The sequence below is a fragment of the Salmo trutta genome, chromosome 34 (genome assembly GCF_901001165.1).
Source record: "Salmo trutta chromosome 34, fSalTru1.1, whole genome shotgun sequence".
Taxonomy (NCBI): Eukaryota; Metazoa; Chordata; class Actinopteri; order Salmoniformes; family Salmonidae; genus Salmo; species Salmo trutta.
The window spans coordinates 22,183,389-22,207,514 of record NC_042990.1 but is presented as its reverse complement, the minus strand read 5'-3'; the positions used below and the strand labels follow the sequence as shown (position 1 = coordinate 22,207,514).

The 24,126-nt window shown below is 44.4% G+C and overlaps 2 protein-coding genes across 5 annotated transcripts in view; both read left to right on the top strand.

Annotated features, from left to right (window-relative positions):
- The window catches only part of LOC115173804 (thrombospondin type-1 domain-containing protein 7A-like), a 170,158-nt gene extending 155,607 nt beyond the window's left edge, over positions 1-14,551 (top strand). The window contains exons 25-28 of one of the 2 annotated variants that reach the window (XM_029732226.1): positions 5,628-5,710; positions 7,629-7,842; positions 8,393-8,480; positions 12,124-14,551. In XM_029732226.1, the coding sequence (XP_029588086.1) occupies positions 5,628-5,710; positions 7,629-7,842; positions 8,393-8,480; positions 12,124-12,214 (476 nt within the window). In that variant the 3' untranslated portion in view covers positions 12,215-14,551. The remainder of the gene's footprint in view (positions 1-5,627; positions 5,711-7,628; positions 7,843-8,392; positions 8,481-12,123) is intronic. The other variant, XM_029732227.1, reaches the window with a different exon arrangement.
- Positions 14,552-22,310: 7,759 nt separating this feature from the next.
- Positions 22,311-24,126, top strand: part of LOC115173802 (neurexophilin-1) — a 40,779-nt gene continuing 38,963 nt past the window's right edge. For 2 of the 3 annotated variants that reach the window (XM_029732225.1, XM_029732224.1), the window contains exon 1: positions 22,311-22,818. In XM_029732225.1, the coding sequence (XP_029588085.1) occupies positions 22,765-22,818 (54 nt within the window). In that variant the 5' untranslated portion in view covers positions 22,311-22,764. The remainder of the gene's footprint in view (positions 22,819-24,126) is intronic. The other variant, XM_029732223.1, reaches the window with a different exon arrangement.

Here is a 24,126-nt window from a genome sequence, read left to right as displayed (position 1 = left end):
TCCCCCCCCCCCCCCCCCCCCCACTACCACTACAGTATTCCTACTCTGTATACTGTTGGCCTAGTCCCCCCCCCCCACTACCACTACAGTATTCCTACTCTGTATACTGTTGGTCTAGTCCCCCCCACTACCACTACAGTATTCCTACTCTGTATACTGTTGGTCTAGTCCCCCCCCCCCACTACCACTACAGTATTCCTACTCTGTATTCTGTTGGTCTAGTTGGTCTAGTCCCCCCCCCACTACCACTACAGTATTCCTACTCTGTATACTGTTGGTCTATTTGGTCTAGTCCCCCCCCCACTACCACTACAGTATTCCTACTCTGTATACTGTTGGTCTTGTTGGTCTAGTCCCCCCCCCACTACCACTACAGTATTCCTACTCTGTATACTGTTGGTCTAGTTGGTCTAGTCCCCCCCCACTACCACTACAGTATTCCTACTCTGTATACTGTTGGTCTAGTTGGTCTAGTCCCCCCCCCCACTACCACTACAGTATTCCTACTCTGTATACTGTTGGTCAAGTTGGTCTAGTCCCCCCCCCCCCCCACTACCACATACAGTATTCCTACTCTGTATACTGTTGGTCCAGTTGGTCTAGTTCCCCCCCCACTACCACTACAGTATCCTACTCTGTATACTGTTGGTCTAGTCCCCCCCCCCCCCACTACCACTACAGTATTCCTACTCTGTATACTGTTGGTCTAGTTGGTCTAGTCCCCCCCCCCACTACCACTACAGTATTCCTACTCTATATACTGTTGGTCTAGTGGTCTAGTCCCCCCCCCCACTACCACTACAGTATTCCTACTCTGTATACTGTTGGTCTAGTCCCCCCCCCACTACCACTACAGTATTCCTACTCTGTATACTGTTGGTCTATATTGGTCTAGTCCCCCCCCCCACTACCACTACAGTATTCCTACTCTGTATACTGTTGGTCTAGTTGGTCTAGTCCCCCCCCCCCACTACCACTACAGTATTCCTACTCTGTATACTGTTGGTCTAGTCCCCCCCCACTACCCACTACAGTATTCCTACTCTGTATACTGTTGGTCTAGTTGGTCTAGTCCCCCCCCCCCCCCCCCACTACCACTACAGTATTCCTACTCTGTATACTGTTGGTCTAGTTGGTCTAGTCCCCCCCCCCCACTACCACTACAGTATTCCTACTCTGTATACTGTTGGTCTAGTCCCCCCCCACTACCACTATAGTATTCCTACTCTATATACTGTTGGTCAAGTTGGTCTAGTCCCCCCCCCCCCCACTACCACTACAGTATTCCTACTCTGTATACTGTTGGTCTAGTTGGTCTAGTTCCCCCCCCCCCCCACTACCCCTACAGTATTCCTACTCTGTATACTGTTGGTCCAGTTGGTCTAGTTCCCCCCCCACTACCACTACAGTATTCCTACTCTGTATACTGTTGGTCTAGTCCCCCCCCCCCCCCACTACCACTACAGTATTCCTACTTTGTATACTGTTGGTCTAGTTGGTCTAGTCCCCCCCCCCCCCCCCCCCACTACCACTGACAGTATTCCTACTCTATATACTGTTGGTCTAGTTGGTCTAGTCCCCCCCCCCACTACCACTACAGTATTCCTACTCTGTATACTGTTGGTCTAGTCCCCCCCCCCCCCCCCCACTACCACTACAGTATTCCTACTCTGTATACTGTTGGTCTAGTTGGTCTAGTCCCCCCCCCCCCCACTACCACTACAGTATTCCTACTCTGTATACTGTTGGTCTAGTTGGTCTAGTCCCCCCCCCACTACCACTACAGTATTCCTACTCTGTATACTGTTGGTCTAGTTGGTCTAGTCCCCCCCCCCTACCACTACAGTATTCCTACTCTGTATACTGTTGGTCTAGTTGGTCTAGTCCCCCCCCCCACTACCACTACAGTATTCCTACTCTGTATACTGTTGGTCTAGTTGGTCTAGTCCCCCCCCCCCCCACTACCACTACAGTATTCCTACTCTGTATACTGTTGGTCTAGTTGGTCTAGTCCCCCCCCCCACTACCACTACAGTATTCCTACTCTGTATACTGTTGGTCTAGTTGGTCTAGTTGGTCTAGTCCCCCCCCCCCCCCACTACCACTACAGTATTCCTACTCTGTATACTGTTGGTCTAGTCCCCCCCCCCCCCACTACCACTACAGTATTCCTACTCTGTATACTGTTGGTCTAGTTGGTCTAGTCCCCCCCCCCCACTACCACTACAGTATTCCTACTCTGTATACTGTTGGTCTAGTCCCCCCCCCCACTACCACTACAGTATTCCTACTCTGTATACTGTTGGTCTAGTTGGTCTAGTCCCCCCCCCCCCCACTACCACTACAGTATTCCTACTCTGTATACTGTTGGTCTAGTTGGTCTAGTTCCCCCCCCCACTACCACTACAGTATTCCTACTCCGTATACTGTTGGTCTAGCCCCCCCCCCCCCCACTACCACTACAGTATTCCTACTCTGTATACTGTTGGTCTAGTTGGTCTAGTCCCCCCCCCACTACCACTACAGTATTCCTACTCTGTATACTGTTGGTCTAGTCCCCCCCCCCTACCACTACAGTATTCCTACTCTGTATACTGTTGGTCTAGTTGGTCTAGTCCCCCCCCCACTACCACTACAGTATTCCTACTCTGTATACTGTTGGTCTAGTTGGTCTAGTCCCCCCCCCCCCCCCACTACCACTACAGTATTCCTACTCTGTATACTGTTGGTCTAGTCCCCCCCCCCACTACCACTACAGTATTCCTACTCTGTATACTGTTGGTCTAGTTGGTCTAGTCCCCCCCCCCCACTACCACTACAGTATTCCTACTCTGTATACTGTTGGTCTTGTTGGTCTAGTCCCCCCCCCACTACCACTACAGTATTCCTACTCTGTATACTGTTGGTCTAGTTGGTCTAGTTCCCCCCCACTACCACTACAGTATTCCTACTCTGTATACTGTTGGTCTAGTTGGTCTAGTCCCCCCCCCCCACTACCACTACAGTAATCCTACTCTGTATACTGTTGGTCTAGTTGGTCTAGTCCCCCCCCCCCCCCCCACTACCACTACAGTATTCCTACTCTGTATACTGTTGGTCTAGTCCCCCCCCCCCCCACTACCACTACAGTATTCCTACTCTGTATACTGTTGGTCTAGTTGGTCTAGTCCCCACCCCCCCCCCCCCACTACCACTACAGTATTCCTGCTCTGTATACTGTTTGGTCTAGTTGGTCTAGTCCCCCCCCCCCCCCCACTACCACTACAGTATTCCTGCTCTGTATACTGTTGGTCTAGTTGGTCTAGTCCCCCCCCCCACTACCACTACAGTATTCCTACTCTGTATACTGTTGGTCTAGTTGGCCTAGTCCCCCCCCCCCCACTACCACTACAGTATTCCTGCTCTGTATACTGTTGGTCTAGTCCCCCCCCACTACCACTACAGTATTCCTACTCTGTATACCCCCCCCCCCCCCCACTACCACTACAGTATGCCTACTCTGTATACTGTTGGTCTAGTTAGTCTAGTCCCCCCCCCCCCCCACTACCACTACAGTATTCCTACTCTGTATACTGTTGGTCTAGTTGGTCTAGTTCCCCCCCCCCCCCCCCACTACCACTACAGTATTCCTACTCTGTATACTGTTGGTCTAGTTGGTCTAGTCCCCCCCCCACTACCACTACAGTATTCCTACTCTGTATACTGTTGGTCTAGTTGGTCTAGTCCCCCCCCCCCCCACTACCACTACAGTATTCCTACTCTGTATACTGTTGGTCTAGTTGGTCTAGTCCCCCCCCCCCCACTACCACTACAGTATTCCTACTCTGTATACTGTTGGTCTAGTCCCCCCCCCCCACTACCACTACAGTATTCCTACTCTCTATACTGTTGGTCTAGTTGGTCTAGTCCCCCCCCCCCCCCCACTACCACTACAGTATTCCTACTCTGTATACTGTTGGTCTAGTTGGTCTAGTCCCCCCCCCCACTACCACTACAGTATTCCTACTCTGTATACTGTTGGTCTAGTTGGTCTAGTCCCCCCCCCCCCCCCCCCCCCACTACCACTACAGTATTCCTACTCTGTATACTGTTGGTCTAGTTGGTCTAGTCCCCCCCCCCCCCCACTACCACTACAGTATTCCTACTCTGTATACTGTTGGTCTAGTCCCCCCCCCCCCACTACCACTACAGTATTCCTACTCTGTATACTGTTGGTCTAGTTGGTCTAGTCCCCCCCCCACTACCACTACAGTATTCTTACTCTGTATACTGTTGGTCTAGTTGGTCTAGTCCCCCCCCCCCCACTACCACTACAGTATTCCTACTCTGTATACTGTTGGTCTAGTTGGTCTAGTCCCCCCCCCCCACTACCACTACAGTATTCCTACTCTGTATACTGTTGGTCTAGTCCCCCCCCCCCACTACCACTACAGTATTCTTCCTCTTGTCTCCGATACCCTTCTCTTGTGTATATTGATTTATCCCAGTGTAGTTCAAATAAAAGCCTAGTGAGAAAACAGTGAGCTCCTTTCTTTTTGCCTTGAGGCAGTCCACTGCATTGATGGGACGATGGGAGGGAATCTCCCTGAGGCAATCACTTAAAGAGATAGGAATGGGGCCAGGGCTGGCCTACCTTCCCTTCCCAGGCATGGTATGTCCCAAATGGCCCCCTATTTCCTAAATAGTGCACTACTTTTGACCAGAGACCATAGGGCTCTCTTCAAAAGTTGTGCACTATGTAGGAAATAGGGTGTCATTTGGGACGCAAGAATGCTGTCCTTGATATCTGAAGGTGTATCAGTGTACATCTTACAGTGAGTGCATCATCTCACCACAGTACACACAAATCATCTGAGACCCAGAGAGCTCAGTCTGCTTTCCTGTTTATCTAAGTGTGTTTTTGGGACTGTGTGTTTTTGTCTCTGTGTTTTGGGAGGCGTCTTGAGCAGCTAGCTATCTGTGAGGGGAAATTAATTGGAAAGCATTGGAGGACCCATTGTTGTTGCTTGCCTCCTGCTGTGGAGAGCGAGAGAGAGAGAGAGAGAGAGAGAGAGAGAGAGAGAGAGAGAGAGAGAGAGAGAGAGAGAGAGAGAGATCCATGTTGCCTGCAGCACAACAGACTGACAGAAGTACAGTAACAAAGACAGCAGTGAAAGCTTCCCAACAATGTGGACCGCATGTCCGCTGCTCTGCTGTGTGTGCGTATGGACGTGTTTCACTATAAGTCCCCACAAGAATAGTAAACAAACATTTGACCAACTGGGGACAGTTAGTCTCCACAATGTCAAATGCTATTTCTATGGGGTTTAGGGTAAAGGTTAGAATTAGTGTTAGAATTAGTTTAGGGTTAGCTTTAAGGTTAGGATTAGGGGTTAGGGAAAATACGTTATTGAATGGGACTGAATTGTGTCTCCATAGGCTCGTTGCACAAGACTGTGTGTGTGTCTGTTTGTGTACATCTTGTGTATACATGTATGTGCTTGTCTACCTGCATTAGTGAGACAATTAAATGTACAGCATCTTTATGTCATAAAGGGAGACCTCTCTCTATGGCACCCTCACTTTCATCCCCTCGCTGCCCCAAACCCCTCCCTACTGACACTTGCCCTCTGACCTCTACCATACAGGTGGCTGCCCGATGACGGCCCAACCCGTGGCAGACCGATCATGTGACCCAGCCTGCAACAAACCACGCTCCTTCTGCACAGAGGTGATGGGGGAGGGAGGGAGAGAGACACAGACAGACAGACAGACAGACAGACAGACAGACAGACAGACAGACAGACAGACAGACAGACAGACAGACAGACAGACAGACAGACAGACAGACAGACAGACAGACAGACAGACAGACAGACAGACAGACATGTTATGTGCAGATGAATTCCCCTGTACTTACTGCATCTGCCGTAGCAGGAGAATACTACATACATGATCAACAAGACTATTTTCTTTTTCAATTATACTTATTTTCTCAATTAAACTCCATCTCACATTATCAAGCATCTCACATGAAATCCCAGAACCAGTACAAACAACATTAAACATATATATATATTTTTTATTCAATACAATACAGTACGGTATTCTTCAACCCAGTGGTATTCAAAGGGTTCATTTGATTCTCAGTTGTATGTAAGAGAGAAACATCCCATAATATTCAGCCTGGTCTTTGAAGTGGAGTTTGTCCCTCCTCGGGCTGAGCGCTCCCAGCATTTGTGTTCACTACAAACGGAGTCAATTTCCTGGACACACCGGGGGACCGATTACATGGGTACACTGGGAGTGTGTGTGTGTGTGTGTGTGTGTGTGTGTGTGTGTGTGTGTGTGTGTGTGTGTGTGTGTCTATGGGGGATCGGCACCATCTATACACACCCCATGTCAGAACACATCAGAACCAGTCACTATTACTAACACCCTGAACCAGGACTCAGGCCTCTAGTCAGTGCTGAGGGGCTGTGAGACAGCTACAGCAACATGTCTAGCTGGATGTGGCTCAAATGTCTCTGTTTGTGTGGCGTGTATCGGGTCACTGTTCTCTTTCATGTTTGTGTTGTTAGTCATCTTGGCTGTGTTTCTGTGTTTATGACTGTGTGTAAATGTGTCTCTTGTGCCAGTGTTATTTTGTGCTTGTAGGTGTGGTCGTGAGTGAATCTAATTTGTTCTGTCCATCATTCCCTAATTTTATGTCTGTCTGTGTATTCATGAAGTTATGTGTGTGTGTGTGTGTGTGTGTGTTCGTGTGTGTGTGTGTGTTTGTGTGTGTGTGTTCGTGTGTGTGTGTGTGTGTGTGTGTGTGTGTGTGTGTGTGTGTGTGTGTGTTCGTGTGTGTGTGTGTTCGTGTGTGTGTGTGTGTTTGTGTGTGTGTGTGTGTGTGTGTGTGTGTGTGTGTGTGTGTGTGTGTGTGTGTGTGTGTGTGTGTGTGTGTGTGTGTGTGTGTGTGTGTGTGTGTGTGTTCAGCCATACAGCCACTGTTTGCATTGTTGGTATTTAATCTCGGGGTGATGAGAGAAAAAGGAAGAGGGGGATGAAAGATAATGAAAAACCCCTGGGTTGGCAGAGGAGTGATCTGAGAGAGCTCGAGTGATGAGCGAACAGAGAGAGTGGAAAGGGAGAAAGAATAGGGGAAGCCTTTGGGCTGGCGGGCTGTATACCCCAACCCCAACAGACACCACCCTATAAATCTCAGAGCATACATTTCTGTCTGATCTCTCAATGCAGCACTAGCATCACAAAGGGGATTGAAACGTGTGATGGTTAATGTTAATACTGCCAAGATATGAGCCTGAGCTAAAGCTGAGTGATGATTCATTCGATTACACCCGGGAATATTTGATAAGAAATAACCTCACTTGAATCCAACTTGGTGCTTAGCCAGGTCACCAGCCTCCGACTGCATTATTTGCTGTACTAAAAGAGACGAAAATGCCTTGCGTCTATGTTTTGATTTTATAATGTGTGCGTGTGTGTGTGTGTGTGTGTGTGTGTGTGTGTGTGTGTGTGTGTGTGAATTGTGTGATACTCATGAAGTGCACCAATTGCTAAACATCTCCAACACCTGCAAAGCAACCCCTTGATGTGCAACTGCATTTCACTAATACGTGTGTGTACCTCCCTTCCTGTCCCAGGCGGGTGTGTGTGGCTGCGAGGAGCGCTACACGGAGGTGATGACTTCAGACGGCCTGCTGGACCAGTGTACGGTGATCCCGGTGTTAGAGATCCCCACGGCGGGGGACAACAGGGCTGATGTGAAGACCATCAGGGCGGTCAGCCCCACACAGCCCTCCAACAGCCTGCCTGGCCGAGCTGGACGCTCCTGGTTCCTACAGCCCTTCGGACCAGGTACTCTAACCAGACAGATTTACTCTAGCAATTTTACGGGACAGTAGGAACCATCCAAGACATTTGTTCTTGGTTGTTATTATGTTGTATTTTGAATCTTGTTAGAATATCGGCCTATTACTTTGTAGAAAGTAAATGTGAATATATTCAGGAATTCTAACAGAATTTGCTACAGAAAGCCAACCATTCTGCATTGTCATTCCCGGTAGCCACAAATTGTTTTTGCACAAATCCCTTAATGCCGTCAAGACATTTTATGAACAGAAGTCTCACACCACCATTTAGGATTAGGCCCAGAATTTCTCACCCTCAAAATAGCCATCATTTCTATTCATGTATGATGTGATGTGCTGGATCTTAATATTTACAGCAAAATTAAAGTACAATCCACCAATAATAATTTACACACAATAGATGACCTGGAAAATATTTGGTGTACTGCTGCCCTCTTCTGCACAGGATTGGATCTGCACCAAAGCCATTGACATTATAGTGTGAGCTGGAGTTAGTCACCTGTCAGTGTACTAAGTGTGTGATGTGTTCTCTACAGATGGTAAACTGAAGACATGGGTCTATGGTGTTGCAGCCGGAGCTTTTGTTCTCCTCGTATTTATAGTCTCCATGACCTTCCTAGCCTGGTAGGTTAACCTGTTTGATATTTCTTTAAGTATGTCATTCATCTGTATTTTTTAGTTGACCTTTATTTAACTAGGCAAGTCAGTTAAGAACAAATTCTTATTTTCAATGACACCCTAGGAACAGTGGGTTAACGGCCTTGTTCAGGGGCAGAACAACAGATTTGTACCTTGTCAGCTCAGGGATTCAATCTTGCAACCTTTCAGTTACTAATCCAACACTCTAACCACTAAGCTACGCTAGTGGTCACCTGTATGTATGTATTTACACTGAACTAAAATATAAACGCAACATGCAACAATTTCAAAGATTTTACTGAGTTACAGTTCATTTAAGGAAGTCAGTCAATTGAAATACATTAATTAGGACCTAATCTATGGATTTCTCATGACTTGGGAAACAGATATGCATCTGTTGGTCACAGATACCTTAAAAAAAGGTAGGGGCGTGGATCAGAAAACAGGTCAGTATCTGATGTGACCACCATTTCCCTCATGGAGCGCAACACATCTCCTTCACATTGAGTTGATCAGGCTGTTGACTGTGGCCTGTGGAATGTTGTCTCACTCCTCTTCAATGGCTATGCGAAGTTGCTGGATATTGGCGAGAACTGGAACATGCTGTTGTACACGTCAATCCAGAGCATCTCAAACATGCTCAATGGTTGACGTGTTTGGTGAGTATGCAGACCATGGAAGAACTGGGACATTTTCAGCTTCCAGGAATTGTGTACAGATGCTTGCAACATAGGGCCGTGAATTATCCCGCTGAAACATGAGGTGATAGTGGCAGATGAATGGCACGACAATGGGCCTCAGGATCTCGTCAAGGTATCACTGTGCATTCAAATTGCCATCGATAAAATGCAATTGTGTTCGTTGTCCGTAGCTTATGCCTGCCCATACCATAACCCCAACGCCACCATGGGTCACTCTGTTCATAATGTTGACATCAGCAAACCGCTCGCCCACACAACACCATACACTCTGTAGGCCATCTGCTTCGTACAGTTGAAACTGGGGTTCATCCATGAAGAGCACACTTCTCCATCGTGCCAGTGACCATCGAAGGTGAGCATTTATCCACTGAAGTCGGTTATGATACTGAACCACAGTCAGGTCAAGACCCTGGTGAGGACGACAAGCATGCAGATGAGCTTCCTTGAGATGGTTTTTGACAGGTTGGCTGGTCTCAGACAATCCCGTAGGTGAAGAAGCCAGATGTGGAGGTCCAGTGCTGGTGTGGTTACATGTGGTCTGCGGTTGTGAGGCTGGTTGGAAGTACTGCCAAATGATCTAAAATGACGCTGGAGGTGGCTTATGGTAGAAAAATTAACATTAAATTCTCTGTCAACATTTCTGGTGGACATACCTTCAACCAGCATGTCAATTGCACGCTCCCTCAAAGTTGAGACATCTGTGGCATTATGTTGTGTGACAAAACTACTAATTTTAGAGTGGCCTTTTATTGTCCCCAGCACAAGGTGCACCTTTGTATTGATCATGCTGTTTAATCAGCTTCTTGATATGCCACACCTGTCAGGTGGATGGATTATCTTGGCAAAGGAGAAATGCTCACTAACAGGGATGTAAACAAATGTGTGCACAACATTTTAGAGAAATACGCTTTTTGTTCATATGGAACATTTCAGGGATCTTTTATTTTAGCTCATGAAACATGGGACCAACACTTTACATGTTGCGTTTATATTTTTTTTCAGCATATTATGTAATGTATGTATGTATGTATGTATGTATGTATGTATGTATGTATGTATGTATGTATGTATGTATGTATGTATGTATGTATGTATGTCATCACCTGTATGTATATGTCTTCATGATCACATCAGTTTCATTTTTACCCATTCATTTTAATTTCAAGTCATGACATTATCTGTACTCTCCATTTTTCTTTTTCTTTCCATCTCTCTCTCCACTTCATCCATTCATTCCTCTCCCCATCTTATCCGTTCATCTCTCTCTTTTCACCCCCCCACCATCAGTCGGTGGAACTCGAACCCTGACTCGAACCCTGACCAGTGTACTGATACGGTGGTCTGGATGGAACAAAACAATCATACCGTTGCTTATACGTGTCCTGACTGCCAGCATGAAGCACACGAACTAGAACAACTACATCAATATCACCAACAACCGCATCAAAATCATCAGCAGAATCATCAACCACAACCACTACCACAAAATCAATATCAACTACCACAACAAAATCAACACTATCACCAACAACCATATAATGAACAACATCAATATCAACTACAACCACAACAGCATCAACAAAAAAACATAACAATGAAGAAAATCACCAACAACAACCACAATGCATTGAAACACTCATAACTTAGGGGTCCTGACCTAACGGCGGCCCTCGCTGCAGTGTTCACACAATCTCCCGTAGCCCTTCGTCTTTCTCTCCTCCCCACATCTGCTGTCACATGTGCCTGTCCGACCATTCACATGGAGTTATTGATGGAGGTGAGCAGGAAGTCATCCCCCATGTCCCTCTGTTTGACCTCTGTTCCTGGATTTTGTTTAGTAGTCTTGAGCACCTCCATACTTAAACATACTTTTGTACGGCATCTATTTTAGGAAGTCATTGGTTATTTGTTGGAGGACTTCCTAATATGGATGCCATATTTTTGAGATTTCAGGGACACAACATTGACGTCACAGTAAAACGATGATCAGGTTTCACTTTCAGTAGCATACTGCCCTCTTGTGGCCAGATGGAAGAATCACTCATGACCACAATTCAATGATCTCTCATCCCTTGCCATTCAATCTCTTATTCATTCCACTCATTATTCCCTATCCATTCATGATGGACATAAGACACATTTCATAAGATATCTTATTTACATTTGACATATATTTATCATTGTCTCCCGTCCCTGTGTTTTCTATGTGAAGTTGTGATGTTTGATATATTAGAGCCTGCCCAGACATACTATAGTGTTGTCCTCATTATGTACCTATAGCTAACTGCCTACACTGTCTCTGTTTGCCATAGCCTAGTTTGCATTAAGGTGAGTGGGAACTGTTCTGGGCTGAAGCTGCTTTCTGTACTGTGCTTGTCCGCTCGTCATCTTCCTTCAGAGTCCAATCTCTCTCACATGCCTCAATATAAAAACAAATAATAGCAGCTGTTGAAATTGTCCATGAAGTGTTGCATCATCCACTACAGCATCACTTCAATGCTAGGACAAGAGCCACTCAAATGTGCTTCTGAAATGTGGCTCACTAACTAGTGCTTTAACCAACAAGGACAACGGCAGTATAGGAACAGAATCATTAGCTATTTGAGTATTGCCGTTGCATGATGGAAGAACTGACCGTCCACTAAAAGCATGGCCTTCAGCAGAGTGATGCACGTAGCTCTGACACGAGGCAAATTACCCAACTGAAAGTTGTGGTGTTTTCAAAAGATAGCAGAGCAAGCTCTGTGTATCAGGTGGGGGTAACAGGTGGGGGTAACAGGTGGGGGTAACCTGCTATGGATAAATCCTTTATTGTTATTATGGTATATAGGCCTACATATTAAGGCTATGGGTATCTACATTTCCTCTTCGATAATTGAAATATAAAACATGTAATAGCAATGTTTTCTGCCATTTTTCTTTCCTAGTAAAAAGCCAAAGAAACCCCAGAGAAGACAGATGTATAACAACCGGCTCAAGCCCCTGACCCTGGCCTATGACGGAGACGCTGACATGTAAACCTCCTCCGAATCTACTGACAGAATCATTTTACACTGACGCTGTGGAGACTGTCGTCGTGGAATCAGACAGACAGGTTGTCAAGGAGACCCATCTTTGACCTTTCTCCTCAGGCAACCAGTGGGCGTGGCTTAAAACATCTGGAACTCTTGGAAGACGTGGGTTATGTCACGGATTATTCAACAACAACAACAAAAAAAGCAAAAAAGAAGTCAAACAGAAATCGAGTCATGTTCGTTCATTAGTAGCCTAGAATCTTCCTTCCTCAATATTTTTTATTTGTTACATTTTTGTATACTTTGTTTCACAAGAGCCTTCATAAACTCTATCTTCTTCTTAAGGAAGTCTGCCTTTGCTTATCTGCCATTTACTACTTTTTTCTGTCAAATAAAAACATCTTTCAAGATGAAGGTTGTTGGAGAGGGCCCTGAAAAAACAAAGAGTCCTTCCTTCTTGGCAACAGCTGCTCTGTTGGAAATTAGATGAGAAATACGCAATGCTTTTTTAAATTATTCCTGGAGAAAATTGCTGCCTCTCTATTTTTCTTCTGGACTGGATCCTTTTCCCTAGAAAACAAAACAAAACAAAGCAAAAATGTCCTAATCTTATAGAAACGCTGTCAACCTTTGTAGGAAATCTCTGCCTGCCTCTCCCTTTCTCTTCTGTTTTCAGGCTCAATATTGCACTATATTAGTGCAGCATGATATGTTCTTATGTCTAGGAAGCTGCCTCTCAATACAAGATGATGTACAGTCTTGTGCTAGAAATGTAAAAAAAAAAGTAGACCTTTTTTCAAAAACAAATGTTGCTTCTTTTACCTCTTGTATGTGATATGATAAAAGGGCGGACGATGCCATGTAAATATAATTTATTTACCTTTGTAGTATGTACAGCTGCATTTTACCGACACGGGTTCAAATTGTATCTGTTTTCAACTGCGCTTGACTGAGCTTGCCTGGCACAATGGAACCATTGGAATTGTCCCAAAAGTGCAAACCCTGCCCATCTGCCACTCCAGGCCAGGCTCAATTAAATGCAGAAAGTATTATAAAGAATACAAATACTATTTCAACCCATGTCTGAACATGTCTCATTCTCTGCCTGCCTGACTTTATGTTTGTCTCCTGTTGGTTTCTCTGACTGTTGCTTTGATGGCTTATTATGGTTAATCATTGTTTTTCCATTTCCTTTAGTAACTTTATTCAACATCTCAAAGACCTGAATTCCATCAAACGTGCACTGCAGGGAATCCCGATTCCATATGGCAGAAAAATCACATGGCTCTCGTACCAAAAAAAAAAAAAAAAACTAATTCAAGGAACTGTTTCAGGGTTTGTTGAGAGAAATACGGCAACAATTATATTTCATGATGTTATTGAAAGGGTTTATTTTCACGGAGCAAAAACAATGTGATTTGTATCCCCTTTGCGAGTTTAATAGAATCTGGTCTTTGTTGTTAAGACAGAAGGGTGTGACTGGGTTCACAATTTCTTCTTTACCTTCTGATCCACCAGAAGAGAGTGGGTTCTCTTTATATCTTGTTCCACCAGAAGAGAGTGGGTTCTCTTTATATCTTGTTCCACCAGAAGAGAGTGGGTTCTCTTTATATCTTGGTCTCATATCTACTGCTGTGTAACATCCTCAATCCTAACTAGAACAGCCTACTTGTATCCAAACTGCTTAGGCGTATTGCTATATACATATCATACGTGATCTCTCAATACTGCTCCTATTCAGTGTGGCTGCTGCATCGGTTGAGGGATGCGTGTGACTACAATGTCTACAATAATCACTCACACACATTTATTCTTCAGTCTTTCTCCCTGCCTTGGTGCTATTCTATAATGTGTTCTGTATTGCAAAAGCTAGATAGAACGCAACCTAGGTAGCCACAATAACACTCCAAGTAATTCAAAGGAACAGATGCAGCAAGGCCTTAGATGTAGTTCAAGCTTTTCATGCTAATGATGCAATGACATATCCGAAGAGACAGAGTCCTCTGCCTGAAAACAGGTTATATGCATAATATTGGCTATGGCAGACTGGCAGTTGATAGTGCAGACTGTTTATTCAGTGTTGTAGATGGACAAACCTCATGTAAAGTAAATGAATCAGTTACAGCCGACTATTCTCCAAGGGGATTGAATTGTGGTGGTAGAGACAGACGGACATTTGTTTGTTGACAGGTGGTCAAAGGGATGTTTACTTTTTTTCAATTAACTTTCTTAAATTATGAGTTGTAATAAATGGGTGCATAATGTTTTTCTTTCATAATTATTTATGCATTATATATAAATACGTTCCTTTTTTAACTGCGCAAAGTGAAGTAAAAAAAAACTGAAGTGTGTGTGTGTGTGTGTGTGTGTGTGTGTGTGTGTGTGTGTGTGTGTGCGTGTGCGTGTGCGTGTGCGTGTGCGTCTGTGTGCACGTGTTTAATTATTCTTGTGGGGACCAGAAATCCCCACCAGAATAGTAAACAAACAAAAATTTGACCAACAAGGGACATTTTGTTAGTCCCAATTAGGTCAAATGCTATTTCTAGGGGGTTTAGGGTTAAGGTTAGAATTAGTGTTAGGGTTAGAATTACGTTAAGGGTTAGGAGCTATTGTTTGTTTTAGAGTTAGGAGCTAGGGTTAGGGTTAAGGTTAGGTTAGGTTTTTGGGTTAAAGTTAGGGTTAGGGTTGGTTTAGGGTTATGGTAAGAGTATGGGTTAGGGTTAAGGGTTAGGGGTTAGGGAAAATAGGATTTTGAATGGGACGGAATTGTGTGTCCCAACAAGGTTAGCTGTACAAGACTGTGTGTGCACGCGCATGTGTGTTACTGCCTATGTGTGTGTAATGTCAATTATCTTTGCTAAAGCGATACGGATAATTACCTTGTTAAAACAAAGTCGCAGGGTTCTGTCCTTTTCCTACAGGTTGTTTATATGTATCTGACCAGTTGCTTATAATAAATAAGAAAAACGAAATAATTGTGTCAATACCCTCAATGAAAATGCTCTCATTATATCCACCTTATTAAAAAACATATGTGTTGTTGCATCAGTCTACGCCACTAGATGGACCTAGAACATTATTTAAGATATTCTTCCCATTCCCTCCAGCTAGCTCTTTGACGAATCTATTTCTCCCCTCCTCTGCAACGGAACCTTTGACAGAAGAAGAAATAGAAACATTCCGCTGAAGAAGCCGAATCTGTGAGAAACTCAGACCTATGACACACACAGAGGTCACAAGGAACACACATACTGTACAGACACACACAGGTCAGAGGACAGACGAGGCTTTGCTGAAGTCTGAGGAACTGGAGCTATCCAACTGTACTTAAATCGCACTCTGTATGGCCTGGGCGATGGTGAGAATGTTTCTTAATATCGTGCTTTATTTACTTACTTGATCATCTTTGTTCCTAGTTGGAACATAAAGCTTCCACAAGAGAGCGCCATTGCAGCCGATTTTTTTGGGGGGGTATGGTTTTCTAGGCTTTTTCATGACAGGTACTTCCTAGGTAATAGTTTTGTAGGTATGCTGTTATCAGGTTGTTTCTAGGAAGTGTAGAATAAAACATTACCAAGATGGGAGACACTGGTTCTGTCCTAAATGGTACCCTAGTCCTTATTTAATGTACTGTACAAATGGACCCTGCTTCTCACAGCAGGGAAATAATCCTGCAGCAACAGGAAATGTGAATCATTCTGTGGATTATAATCAATGGATATACTTTGTAGGGCTTGATACAAATCAAGTCTGAAAACAATATATACTTATACACAGAACAAAACATTAAGAACAACTGCTGTTTCCATGACATAGTCTGACCAGGTGAATTCAGGTGAAACCTATGATCCCGTATTGACGTCACTTGTTAAATCCACTTCAGTCAGTGTAGATGAAGGGGAGGAGACAGGTTAAAGAAGGATTTTTAAACCTTGAGACAATTAAGACATGGATTGTGTATGTGTGCCATTCAGAGGGTGAATGGGCAAGGGAAAAAACTTGAGTGTCTTTGAATGGGGTATGGTAGTAGGTGCCAGGCGCACTGGTTTGAGTGTCAAGAACTGTAACACTGCTGGGTTTTTCACACTTAACGTTTCCTGTGCGTATCAAGAATGGTCCACCACCCAAAGGACATCCAGCCAACTTGACACAACTGTGGGAAGCATTGGAGTCAACATGGACCAGCCTCTCTATGGAATGCTTTCGACACCTTGTAGAATCCACGCTCCGATGAATTAAGGTTGTTTGGTATACTTAGTGTATATTTAAACATATAAACTTTAAATACACCACAATTAGCATTTCCTGCAAGGCAGCAAATTTCTCTGCAACAACAGAGTGATCGAATTAAGATGGCAGATCTGTACCTTTGACCAGGGCCTGCACTAAATAGGGTTATATGCTGCCATTCCTCCACTGAATCATTTGATTGTCCTCTCTGCTTATTAAAGACATGTTTTGGTCTGAATCAATCTTAATCAACCAGAGTCATCACACTGGCACAATTGTAATCATTGATCAGGTAGACTAACCACAAACGGTCTGTGTGGCCGTGGTACTATCGGACAATCAGCTCCTCTCATGTCTCCGTCTCCGTCATCCATATAAATTCCTCCTGCCAAGAAACAGGGAAGTCCTACAAGCTGACCAAAGCAATTACGTGTGTGTGTGTTCGTGCTCATTCCTAATCAATTAACTCCCGTTGTGATTCCACTTCCAATGTTGACTTTATCTCGACCTCTGAGTTATCAAGATCCAGGGAAAATTTGATTGAGAAAGAGAGGAAATGGGAAGCACCTAAGAGCATTTGGGTATCTTTCTCTCTCTCTCTCTCTCTCTTTCTCTCTCTCTCTCGCCCTCTGCTTCATAGAGGACAATCATTTTCTGTCTGTTTCCCGAGGCCTGGACATCTTACATCTCCAACTGATAAAACTAAGTACTAGCTGGCTCCATTAGTGAATTGGCTGTATCTGTTTTTAAGACATCAGTGATGTAACAAGTCGAGGCCACTGCCCACTACTGCTCCTGCTGACGATGTCTGGAAGATAGCCTGGAATTACAAACTTTGGGGAGCACAACTTAGCTCCTCAACATGATGTTCGTCATAGCTGCAGCTCTTTTTTGTGACCGCTTAAACTAGAAACATTTCCCTAATTGTCACACTGGCCCGTTCATTTAGAGAACTTGGAGTGCATCTGCAACCTTTCATCCACACAATGACAAGCATTCAAACATTGTTTCCTCTCATCCTTTCCTCCTCCTGTCTTTCTCCTCTTGATCCAAAAGCCTGGAGGCTGCAGTCAGTCACACACACACACACACACACACACACACACACACACACACACACACACACACACACACTGGGTCTAATTGTGATGGGGAGGAAGTACTTGATGGTGATGGCTGCCAGCTGCATCCTGTGACTGTCATTCTGATCCCACATTTGTCTCTGTCATCTCCAAGATTCCTCCCTCCGCCCAACTGCCGCCTGCATGCTTCCACCCGCCTGACCATACATCCACAGACACCAGGAAGTCCACGCTTTGTACCCACACATGGCAAACCAACGTGCCCACTCTCTCACTATAACCACCCACCAGGCACCTTCCCTCTACCCACCCCCTACCCCTTCTGGTCAGGGGTAAAACTCCTGTTTGACTTGTCTGTCCCCATCTGGATGTGTAGTCAGAGGAGAGTGGAGTGGGCTCTTCAGATGCCAGCTGGTGCATCATGGGTAGGCCTGAAGCTAAGGGGCCTGCTCCCCTCTCCTCTGCTCCCAACATCTGCCCTGACAGTCGGGCAACGAGCCATGCCAGCTGGGCGTATTCATGATACTGGACGGACCAGGCTCTGTCTCCTATACGTACTGCCAACGTCACTCTCGCCCCTTTTCTCTACTCTCTCTCCATCCCCCCTTCATTTCTCTCTTTTCTTTCCCCATTTCCCCTTCCTTTTTGTAATTGATCTCCCCTTCATTAGATCTCTTTCTCTCCTCGTCCCCTCCCTCCATTCTGGGTAGGACTATTAAGGAAGTGACTACTCTGTAATTTTCTGCCCGTTGCTCTTCTTTGCTTCCCCCTTTAGTGAACGGGCACCAAAGGTGTGCCGGGGAAAATTAGCACCACTCGACCTCCAGATAATTCCTTTAACATTTAGAGTGTTTGTTGGAGCGAGAGAGAAAGGGGGGGGGGGTTGCTTGATGAGGAGGAATATAAGGTTGCTGCTCAGTGTTTAGTTAACGAAAGTCATTTCAATGGATTTTCTCTCTCTCTCTGATGCTGCAACAAATACTAGTTCAGTTGTAACTCCTCAATATGCTACAAGGATGCTGCAATGCTGTTGTGACCTTGAGAATCCTTGAGCCTGGAGAATATTCTCTTTAAAAAATGTTTTAGCCTCTGAAACATGACAAAGCGACCATTGCCAAGGACCTGGCGAAGGTCCTATGCGTTGCCTATTTGTGCGTCTCAATAAATCACAGTGGGAGCATATGCTGCATATTATCCTCCAAGAAAACATTGGCCAATTTCCCATTTTTGAATTCCACTTCACTTCCTGATGAATCGCTGGTATTGAAACCCCAAACCTGGGGCCGTATATATCAAGCATTTTAGAGCACAGTGCTGATCTAGGATCAGGTCCCCCCTGTCACATGTATAGTCTTATTCATTGTGATCTAAAAGGTCAAAACTGATCCTAAATCAGCACTTTGGATGCTTGATAGGGGCTCTGGTTTGTGGGTACCTGTCCTGCACTTCCACAATGAGGGGTATCAGGGTAGCAGAAGACCCCAGCCTGGGATTCAGCATCATGGCAGGCCTCTAGTGATTTATCCCCCTGGGCTGGTGCTGTTGTTGAGAAGGCTCTCTCTCTCTGTTTCTCTCATGTGAAGGCTACCTGAGCCATTCAGAACAGGAATCCATCAGGGCCAGGGCTGAGTTATAGTGACAGTAGTAGACCGCTGCAATGTTGTAGCACTGAGACAACCGCAGATTCTTCAACCAGAACTACCCTCCCTGTCTTTTCTTTTCCTCTCTCTTCTCCTGTTTTTTCTTCTTCCTCTAGGACAGCGTTTGAAAGGAAGAAGAGGAGGGCTATCTGTCTATACTGCCTGCAACAAACACGCACTCAGCATGTGCTGCATAGTCCTTTAACCTTGTGCTCTGACAGTGTTTATGTATAGTTTGATACTGCACAATAACAGCAACACAGTGCTGTGAAAAAGTATTTTCCCCTTTCTGATTTTCTCCATTTTTTCCATATTTTTGATATCGAATGTTATCAGATCTTCAACCAACACCTAATATTAGATAAAGGGAACCTGAGTTTACAAATAACCCCCAAAAATGATGCCCCATTACGTCCCATTATGGCTGGTGAAAACCAAACATTGGATTCCACAGTAAGAACCTCATATCAAAGGTCAAGCATGGTGGTGGTAGTGTGATGGTTTGGGGATGTTTTGCCGCCTCTGGACCTGGACGACTTGCCTTATTAACAGAAGGAACCATGAATTCTGCTCTGTATCAGAGAATTCTACAGGAGAATCCCGAGTGCTCCCAAATGGCTCAGTGGTCTAAGGCACTGCATCTCAGTGATAGAAGGGTCACTACAGAGACCCTGGTTCAAATCCAGGCTGTATCACAACTGGCTGTGATTGGGAGTCCCATAGGGCAGCGCTCCAGCGTCGTCCAGGTTTGGCTGGTGTAGGCTGTCATTGTAAATAAGAATTTGTTCTTAACTGACTTGCCTAGTTAAAGAAAGGTTAAATTAAAAAAATAGAGAGAGATTTAAAAAGAATGTCAGGCCATCTACCTGTGAGCTGAAGCACAGCTGGGTCATGCAACAAGACAATGATCTAAAACACACAATCAAGTCTACATGAAAGTAGCTAAAAAGCAACACATTTGAAGTTTTGAAATAGCCTGTTTGTGCACATGCATGCACACATAGACAGCCTTGAATTAACTTTGCAACTGTGGTATGCAAGATGAACCTTCCACATACAGTACCAGTCAAAAGTTTGGACACACCTACCCTAATCAAGGGTTTTTCTTTATTTTTACTATTTTCTATAGTGTAGAATAATAGTGAAGACATCAAAACTATGAAATAACAAATAGGTAATCATGTAGTAACCAAAAAACTGTTAAACAAATCAAAATATATTTTATATTTGAGATTCTTCAATGTAGCCACCCTTTGCCTTGATGACAGCAATACACACTCTTGGCATTCTCTCTCAACCAGCTTCACCAGGAATACTTTTCCAACAGTCCTGAAGGAGTTCCCACATATGTTGAGCACTTGTTGGCTGCCTTTCCTTCACTCTGCAGTCCAACTCATCCCAAACCACCTCATTTGGGTTGAGGTCGGGTGATTGTGGAGGCCAGGTCATCTGACGCAGCACACTATCACTCTCCTTCTTGGTAAAATAGCCCTTACACAGCCTGGAGGTGTGTTGGGTCATTGTCCTGTTGAAAAACAAATGATAGTCCCACTAAGCCCAAACCAGATGGGATGGTGTATCGCTACAGAATGCTGTGGTAGCCATGCTGGTTAAGTGTGCCTTGAATTCCCAATAAATCACCAACAGTGTCACCAGCAAAGCACCCCCACACCATCACACCACCTCCTCCATGCTTCATAGTAGGGAAGCACACATGCAGAGATCATTCGTTGGCCTACTCTGGGTCTCACAAAGACACAGGGTTGGAACCAAAAATCTCAAATTTGGACTCATCAGATAAAAGGACAAATTTCCACTGGTCTAATGTCCATTGCTCATGTTTCTTTGCCCAAGCAAGTCTTTTCTTATCGGTGTCCTTTAGTAGTGGTTTCTTTGCAGCAATTTGGCCATGAAGGCCTGATTCATGCAGTCTCCTTTGAACAGTTGATGTTGAGATGTGTCTGTTACTTGAACTCTGTGAAGCATTTATTTGCCCTGCAATTTCTGAGGCTGGTAACTCTAATGTACTTATCCTCCGTAGCAGAGGTAACTCTGGGTCTTCCTTTCCTGTGGAGGTCCTCATGAGAGCCAGTGTCATCATAGCGCTTGACGGTTTTTGCAACAACACTTGAAGAAACTGTCAACATTATTTTTTTCCGGATTGACTGACCTTCATGTCTTAAAGTAATGATGGACTGTCATTTCTCTTTGCTTATTTGAGCTGTTCTTGCCATAATATGGACTTGCATTCCAGGTGACTAGTACCTCATGAAGCTGGTTGAGAGAATGCCAAGAGTGTGCAAAGCTGTCATCAAGGCAAAGGGTGGCTACATTGAAGAATCTCAAATATAAAATATATGTTGATTTGTTTAACACTTTTTGGGTTAATACATGATTCCATATGTGTTATTTCATAATGTTGATGTCTTCACTATTATTCTACAATGTAGAAAAAAGTAAAAATAAAGAAAAACCCTTGAATGAGTAGGTGTGTCCAAACTATTGACTGGTACTGTAATAAGACCACATGTTCTAAGAATCCCTCAAGTAGGCTACTTATTTTGCCCTCGTTTTCACCTTTAATGATTTCAAAGAGTTCTGCTTAAGCCAAACCAGGGTTGAACATCCTCAATAAGGGAACATTTAGGACTTCTGTCAATGTAGGCTAATCATTCTCAGACTAAATGTAATTATATGTTTTAGACTCTTACTAAATATAGGCCCTTTTTTTTTACATTAGCATTTGGTTAGACAAAATTCCTTACATAGCCTATAGCCTATTATAAAACAATGTCATTGTCCAGCTGTGCTGGTTTATATTGCAGTGCTCTGTCCTTAGGCTTAGACAGTGAGGAAGGGAGCTGGCGCTATAGCCTAGTGAGTGTTTGTCCTGGAGTCATGCTGTATACACACTGTGGCTCTCTGTGAATGTCGGCTCGTTTATCTCTCTATCAACCACTCCACCGCACGTCAGTAAATGAAAAGCTTTTCTGTCGAGCTTTAGTGACTGTTTAAAGACTGCACTCTGTGATTCTTTCGTCTCGGGCCGATCTCGCCCCGTTGTTTAATATTTCCCTCGCTCCTCTCCTCCCCTCCTTCCTCTTCTCTCTCTCTCATGTTCTGTGTGGACAGAGCGACGGAGTTTCACTCAACCCAGATGTGTAATAGGCGCGCGTTTTCCAAAGGCTCGGTTATAAAGCGTCCGTTATTTATCCGACTACTTTCAACTGTTCTCCTTTTCGGTAAGGAACTGCTCATCGAGCTTCACGCGCACGGCAGGCAGGAAGTCAATCAAATCAAGGACTGATCCTTTATGATTGCTTTGAATCGAATTTTCATCTTTCAGTTAACTATGAGATTGCTTCAGCCCTGCTCTCAGGATTAATTCCTATGTAATCGTTATTTGTTTCCCCCTCTCGTCCAATATCTGTCTCCAAGTGTAGGCTAAGCTTGTTCTGTGGTCATGGGGTGTATAATTTCATTTTTGCCTAGGCTGTTGAGGGTCTTGACCGTTGTGTAAAAGCGGTTACCGCGTGGATTTATGGTCTTCACAGACAAAGAGCCAGCGAAGGGAAACTAGTGGAAGTTTGAGACCAGGAAGAATGCAGGCGACGTGTTGGTGTGCGGTGTTACTCCTGACGCCAGCGTTTTACTTGGTGAGTGGTGCTTTTGTTTGTGTTTGTCAATACTTTGTCGTTTCATTGTTGTCTCAGGGTTTTGTAGTCTTTCAATGACACATTGTACTACAATTACATGTGTAAAAACGCATTCTTATGAAATGCACCTCACTGACAGAACTGTTGATGCCAACTCTTCACTTCAGGGTCATGTCCTGTGCAGAAGCATTGCATAAAAACATTCCGTCGTCCTGTATCAGCGTGTTGGTAGGAAATACAACTTTTTAATTCCACATTATCACGACTGAGACATGGCTGCGCGTGGGTTTTAAAACAGACTATATATCATTTATGCGTTTCTATTTGATCACTGTGGGTTATGGTGTCCAATTAATGGGACTAATTAGTCCAATACATTTTCTAAATGAATGTATGTGGTTATAAGACTGAAATAATAATGATTTAATCTTTGTCTGACCAATTTTTAAAACACATATATCTCAAAGATATAACACATTTAAAGTGTCAAATTAAAACAATTTCCCGAGCTGAAAACGGAGAAGATTGTGGTGCAGTTCCAACACACCGTCTCATGGTGGCGCCATAAACCAAAACCAGCGGCAGGTGCGTCTGAAGGCTACACGTCAACCTTTCAAATTCTCAGTCGCTCCGTTTGATTTTGGCAGTCACCGTTTTTCCTTTCAGTCCGCCACAACAAGAATTATCGCACTCATAGCAGTTATATTAGACACAACATGGAGGAGAGTTTTTCGTGCGTGATCCGTACAACTCTGCTGAATCTTGCTGATCTCAAAGGGTGCATAATGTGATAACATTTAAGTTACGCTAGGCCATTGAGTGGATAGAAAAACCGGTTTCTCAAGCACCAACGTTTTGTTACAAAGTAACAGTAAGACTCACACACTATCTGATATAAAAAGAATGCCACTTAAATATTTCAAACAAGGTCACTTTCCAAGTAGGTTATATTGTAATTTGTAACAAAACACACACGCGCGCGCGCGTTCGGCTGTAGTGTGAATTCTGCAGAGACCTCGAGCAGAGTAGCCTAGTGTCTTCAAAGTATGTAACCTAACCTTCTTTTCCCTGTCACTAACCCAGATAGTCTACCACATCATGCACCTACATGAATCAGCCTCTTATTCTTACTGGGACTCACTCTCTCTCTCTACACAACTCAAAATAAGTGTTTATTCCTTCGAGATGAGAGTAAGAGGGTATTGATATCAGGTCTACGGTAGCACTGTGTCAGCCTTTACTGTCCGGTGTTAAAAGAGAATGTAAGTAAAAAGGTTTGTAATATACAGTTCGCAAGACACATACACA